This window comes from Eupeodes corollae, chromosome 1, assembly GCF_945859685.1.
Source record: "Eupeodes corollae chromosome 1, idEupCoro1.1, whole genome shotgun sequence".
Lineage (NCBI taxonomy): Eukaryota > Metazoa > Arthropoda > Insecta > Diptera > Syrphidae > Eupeodes > Eupeodes corollae.
This window is the reverse complement of record NC_079147.1, coordinates 305,269,791-305,276,224: the sequence shown is the minus strand read 5'-3', so window position 1 is coordinate 305,276,224 and position 6,434 is coordinate 305,269,791. Positions and strand designations below refer to the sequence as shown.

The 6,434-nt window shown below is 33.4% G+C and overlaps 1 protein-coding gene across 1 annotated transcript; it reads right to left on the bottom strand.

The window, feature by feature from the left end:
• Positions 1-1,719: 1,719 nt before the first annotated feature.
• On the bottom strand, positions 1,720-3,549 carry LOC129952108 (uncharacterized protein K02A2.6-like). Its single transcript, XM_056064550.1, has one exon. The coding sequence runs from the start codon at positions 3,547-3,549 to the stop codon at positions 1,720-1,722; it is 1,830 nt and encodes a 609-aa protein (XP_055920525.1).
• Between the last annotated feature and the right edge of the window lie 2,885 nt (positions 3,550-6,434).

The following is a 6,434-nucleotide window of genomic DNA, read 5'->3' as shown; positions in this document are numbered from 1 at the left end:
TTTTATCATATTATTTAGAACTTTAACTTCTGTTAGATAAAAAGTATTTCTGGTTCTTATCCACAATAACCTAAATCTATTCCTTTTTTTAATAAGTTGCACAATATTTGCTGGAATTGAGTTTGAGTTATCGTTATGAACCCTTTTCTTTGGAACAGAATGTGACTTTTAGTTTAGTCAAAAACAAAGAAAAAAAAAGAAAACATTGAACCATATGGAATAATGTTCACCATTAAAGTATATTTTGATATATATATAGTATAAAAAAGCAATAACAGGTATTTATATGTTTAATAAAAAATGTGACTTTTAGCTTAGTCAAAACAAAAAAATTAAGGAAAAAAAGAAAAATATTGGTAATTAGTTTAGCTAAAACAGATAATGGTTTGTAAGTGAGAAAAAAAACCAAAAAATAGGAAAAGAACTGCATATTTCTCAAGTTTTTTTTTAATTTAATTTTTCAATTTTAAAGACTTTTAATTTGGTTAAAAACGAAAAAAAGGAGAAGATACAATCACATTAACATCTTGTTACAACTCAAAACAAACTCAAACACTCGTTTCGATATTTTCGTGCATATGAGGCATAGCGTATAAGAGGCTTCCAGCCACGATCTCCGTTTAGTACACTGACACATTCCTCTTGGGAAAGAGAACTAGAATAAAAGTAGAGCCTTCGGATTTCCTGTAATATTGGACAAAGTGCTAAAAAATGCAAAACATCTTCGTTTTGACGAAGGTTGCAAAGGGAGCACACAGGGCTTAAGTCTGTTCTATTTGGTCTATAATTCAAATCGAGCATTTCCGTTCTTATCTTGAAGATCAAGCTCATTTCAGAAACTGTAAACTCTTCTTTAAAATAGTTTCTTTCACCAAGTTTCAGATTAAGTTGTCTGTATATATTCCTGGATGTTGATGCAGTCCCTCTCGCAACACAAAGCCTATACATCGAGTCATCTATAACAGAGATACATTCATATAGTGCATTTTGTATTGCTTCCACATTGTCCACTGGCAATGATATTGAAAGGTTATGTGCTACAGCAAGATCATATCAATTTTTGACCGGACTATATCCACAACTAAAACAAATTTTAAGGAGTCTTTTTTGCAAGTTTTGGTCAGATCGCTTCATAACTCTGATCATAAAATCGGCGTTAGCCTTTAAGTTTTTCAAGAAAATTTGAGGTAAGCCTGACTCTAGGTGGAAAAAATATCTGTTCGAAACCATATACATAGCAAAAACAAGTATTCACGGTGGCATTGAAGACTTTGAATTTTGAGATTGGATCTACGAGTTTGTTTGCGAAGAACTGGGACCACATTGTATTTATTGCAATTTTTGCAGCGGTTCTTTTTTCTTTTATAAAGGTTTGAATGTTAAGATTATATGTGTTATATTATTGAAAGACTTTTATTAATATTTCAGTGTTCTTTATTTGAGCTTACAAAGTGAACTGGAAGACCAAGAAAAACTATCAAAAAGCGAGACCACCACGCTAGCCGATTATGTTATGCTTAGTCATTCATTTTAATGTTCATTTTGATATAGAGATGGGACATTATACATCATCTTTCTTATTTTAATTTACAATGGAATTTAAATAATAGCATTTAGATGTAAGGGTACAAATAATACATTAGTTATAATAATTTCATTATATTATAATTTATGATGCATTATAGAACAATTCAAAATTTCATGTATTAAAATTCAATTTTACTGAGGTATATAAAAGTTTGGTTTCCGACTTATTCGACCAGATCTTGTGGTATACTCTCGGTCCGGTTGCCGCACTGACTCGACATCTTGTTCGACATTGTTGCTATCAGGTAATGGAGATGAGTTAGTGTGATAAGTGTCTGCCAGTTCAAGAGAAGGGTTATTATTATTTCCAGAGACAATAGGCGTCCTCTCTTCCGCCTCAGGTAGTCTTATTTGTGGAGAATGCATTGACCTACGTAAGTGTAATGTATTTCTACGAATGACTCTATTATTTTCATTTTGGAGTAAGTATGACCTCGGACTATCATGTTTGGATACTATTCTACCTGGTTCCCACTTTCCATTATTTCTATATACTACGTTTTCTCCTTTCTCAAAATGTGTTTCACGACGCGGTTTAACTGGATTATTATTTTTTAAAATTCTTTCTTGACGTCTTTCTAATACCGCCTTCAAGTTATTTGGAATTTTCGGTTCAAGGTCTTCATCTTTTATTGGTATCCACGTTCTTAATTTACGATTCATGAGCATTTCTGCTGGTGAATACCCAATTCCTGAAATTGGCGTACTCCTATACTCTAAAAGAGCTTCTTCTAAACTACCTTCTGATTGGCTGATTTTTTTAAGAATTGATTTTGCGATATGGACTGCTTTCTCAGCCAGACCATTACATCTTGGATATCTTGGACTACTGTGTATAAAATCTAAATTTGAATTGTTCGCAAAATTTCGGAGTTCATATGAATTGAAGGGTTGATTATCGGAGACAATGTTCTGTGGAATACCATGAATCGAAAAAAATTTGTTTAAAATTTTAATTATGCTTGATGCAGTTTTGTCTGTGATTTCATGAAGTTCAATCCACTTGGAATAGTAATCCATTCCAACCAAATACGATCTTCCCCCGTAATCAAGACAATCCATCCCAAGTTTTTGGAAAGGCCTTTTCGGAATAGGGTGGGGAATTAACGAATGCTTCTTGTTTTCGGATCTAAATTTTTCGCATTTTTTACATTTGAAAATCATGTTTTCAATGTCCCTATTCATGTAAGGCCAAAAAAGAGTGCTCTTAGCTTTATTCAGTGTCTTTGTTATTCCCATGTGAGACTTATGAAGTGCATCTAGCATACCTTTGATTAAATTGTTTGGGACCAGAACTCGATTTTCATAAAAAACTAGGCCGTCTTCTACAAAGATTTTGTCTTTAAATTGCCAAAAGAACCTAGCATTTTCTGGAACCCGTTGCTTATCTGCTGGCCAACCATCTTCGTACAGATGTACAAGAGTCTGTAACACAACATCTTTTCGGGTTTCTTCTTCGAACATTTTTCGTTTAGGATCACTCATATTGATGTTGTGTATGAGGTCCTTTAATGATGATTCTATATCAACTATAGGATCATTTATAAAATTACGTGATAACAAATCTGCCACGTATAAGAACTTTCCCGGAACAAACTTAATATCAAAATCATATTTTGAGAGTTTCAATTTCATACGTTGTAAACGAGTCGAATGAATTTCACCAACATCTTTTTTAACCAAAGAAACCAATGGTTTATGATCAGAATTTATGGTGAAGTAATAACCATAAATGTAATTTTTGAATTTCTCACAGGCGTAGACAACAGCCAATAATTCTTTTTCTATTTGTGCGTACCTTGTTTCAGTGTCAGTCAAGCTTTTAGAAGCGTATGCTACCGGCTTACCTTCTTGAAAAAACCAACATCCTAACCCATTTTTTGAAGCATCAGTCTGAATCAAAATTTGTTTCTTTGGATCAAAAACGTGAAGGATTGAATGTTTGGCAAGAGTATCTTTCATATCTTTAAAAACTTGGCTGTGGCTTGAAGACCACTGAAATTCAACATTTTTTCTTAACAATTCCCTAAGGGGTGAATTTAAGTTTGAAAAATTAGGTATAAAAGAACGAAGATAATTGAACATACCCATAACACTTTCTAATTGTTTTCTGTCTTGTGGTTCTTTTAGGTTTATAATAGCTTCAACTCGACTTGGATCTGGAGAAATTGTATCACCAGTAAAAACATGACCCAAATATCTAACCTTATTAACGCAAAGCTGCAGTTTATCTCTATTAAATTTAACGTTTACTTCACGAGCTCTTTTTAATACTCTCTCAACATTTTCATCATGCTCTTTTTTAGTTTTTCCTCCAACAGTTTTTCCTACATCAATGTAAACAAATGTGCCAGGTAAACTGGCAAAATATTTAGAGTTTAATTTTTGAAACTTTTCTGGAGCCGTTTTGATACCAAAAGGTAGAACATTATATTGGTACGATCCAAATGGCGTACTAAAAACTGTCAATTCTTTCGATTTTTCACACAAGCCAAGCTGCCAGAAGCCCTCCTTTAAATCAAAAACAGAAAAGTACTTAAGCTCCCGCATTGCGTCACAAAAATCATCCAGTGTAGGAATTATGAAGTGCTCGTCTTTCAAGTTCATGTTAAGGGCACTTGGGTCAAGACATAATCTCAAGGATCCATTAGCCTTCTCAACAACTACTAGCTGGTGTGACCATGCTGAAGGTTGATCACGCTTACTGATTATTCCACGACGTTCCATGGTCTCTAGTGCTTCTCTAACTTTTTGCCTTATGCCTATTGGTATTCGCCTCGGTGGCTTACTCACAGTATAACTATCTGGTTTCAATTCTAATGAGCAATTATCTGGGAATCGTCCATCGCCCGAAAAAACGTCATTATTTTTATGAATAAATTCACCAATGTTGCTAACCTCATTTACTCTTTGAATCAACCCTAAGTCCACTCATGAACTAAGCCCTAACAATGGTTTTGAATCACAACCAACTACCATGAAATCTGCATCAACAATTTTATTTTTATACTGAACTTGAAGACTAACTAAAGCCTTTGTAGGAATATAAGAACCACCATATGCCTCTAATTTTGTTCTTACCTGTCTTATTTTATGTTCTAAATTCAACTTTTGAACTTCTTTTAGTGGTATAACGTTAACATCAGCCCCACTGTCCAATTTAAATTTAATTAAACTATTTTCTACCGCGATATTTTCATACCAACTCCTGCAACTTTGTCGAACCTGATTTATCGAATAAATGTCACCAACTGAACTAAAACCGACCACCTCAACCGAATCAATATATGAGTCATCCTCATCATCTTCATAAGTAATTTCGTTACTGTTAATGTCATTTACACTCTTAAATCTACATGCTAAGGCAAAATGATTATACTTGCCACATCTCAAACATCTTTGTCCAAAAGCTGGACAGCGATTTGGAATATGATTTCTTTTACACTTGTCGCATCCAATAATGTTTATATTTTTTCCCGAACTCGAAGGTCTTTGTTCTTCGCTAGTTAGGTGGTCTCTCCTCTTCGTCACATTATTTGGAAATCTAGAATTAGAATAAGATGGAGATTTAGAAACATTGCTATTGAAATTAAGATTAGAACTATTATTGTATTTTTTTTGTTGACGATTTTTATTTGCTATTACTGCAATTGATCCTCGTTCTCCTTGCATCTGTTGAGCTTGCATACTCCACATGTTATTAAATTTGCGCCAATTCTCTTTGACATTTTCATCCAAAAGTAAGGGGCCGGGCTTTTGAAAGTCACAATTTGCCATTGTATTTTAAATTAATATTTAGTAGGTATAGTAAGTTTTATATAGTTTTTACTAGATTATTATTATTATTTTTTTTTTTTGTTAAAACGTTTTTCCTTTCTTTTTTTTTTAAGTTCTTTAAAGCGACTGCGCCATGTTATATTATTAAAAGACTTTTATTAATATTTCAGTGTTCTTTATTTGAGCTTACAAAGTGAACTGGAAGACCAAGAAAAACTATCAAAAAGCGAGACCACCACGCTAGCCGATTATGTTATGCTTAGTCATTCATTTTAATGTTCATTTTGATATAGAGATGGGACATTATACATCAATATGTCATTGTATACCCAAGATACTTAAATTCATTTACGACCTCAATTATCTCACCATCTAAAGTCCAATTCCGCCCATAGCCAGTTGATCTATTTCGAGATCTGAAAACCATTATTTTGGATTTGGTGGTATTTATTCTAAGATCACATAGATCACAAAACTGTTTCAGCTTGTTTATCTAGAGCTGTAGAGTAAGCGGACTGTCTGATAAAATTTTATACTGTTTTCAACATCGTTCATATACAGTGCAAGCATGATAGGGCTTAGAACACATCCTTGAGGGACACCTGCTTCACAACTAAATTCTCTAGATACTTTTCTACCATTCTGAACAGATGCCATCGTGTTTTCGAGATTTTTTTCGTAGACTCTGATAAATTTAGTAGATAGGCCAATTGCTGAGAGCTTATAGAGTAAGGACCTCCTATTAATAGTGTCAAAAAAATTCATCAATAAAACGCCTAGCAGTGGTGCTGAGTATAAAAATTTGATCAATAGCTGAAAGGTTGGCTCGAAAACCAGCTTGAAAGCAACTAATTATGTTATTATCTTCTACCCAGGTCGTAAGTCTAGTATAGAGTATCTGTATAAAGACTTTTCTTAATAAGTTAAGCACAGCAATTCCTCTATAGTTCTCTGGCAAATCACGGTTACCTTTTTTAAAAATGGAAGTAGAGTTTCAAAATAATTAGCAAGTAGATTTTCATCAATTGTTAACAATACTCTCCTATTCCGCCCACTTAACACTTGTACTG

Excerpts from the sequence above, each read along its gene's own strand:
- LOC129952108 (XM_056064550.1), bottom strand. The coding sequence starts at position 3,549 with ATGAAAGATACTCTTGCCAAACATTCAATCCTTCACGTTTTTGATCCA.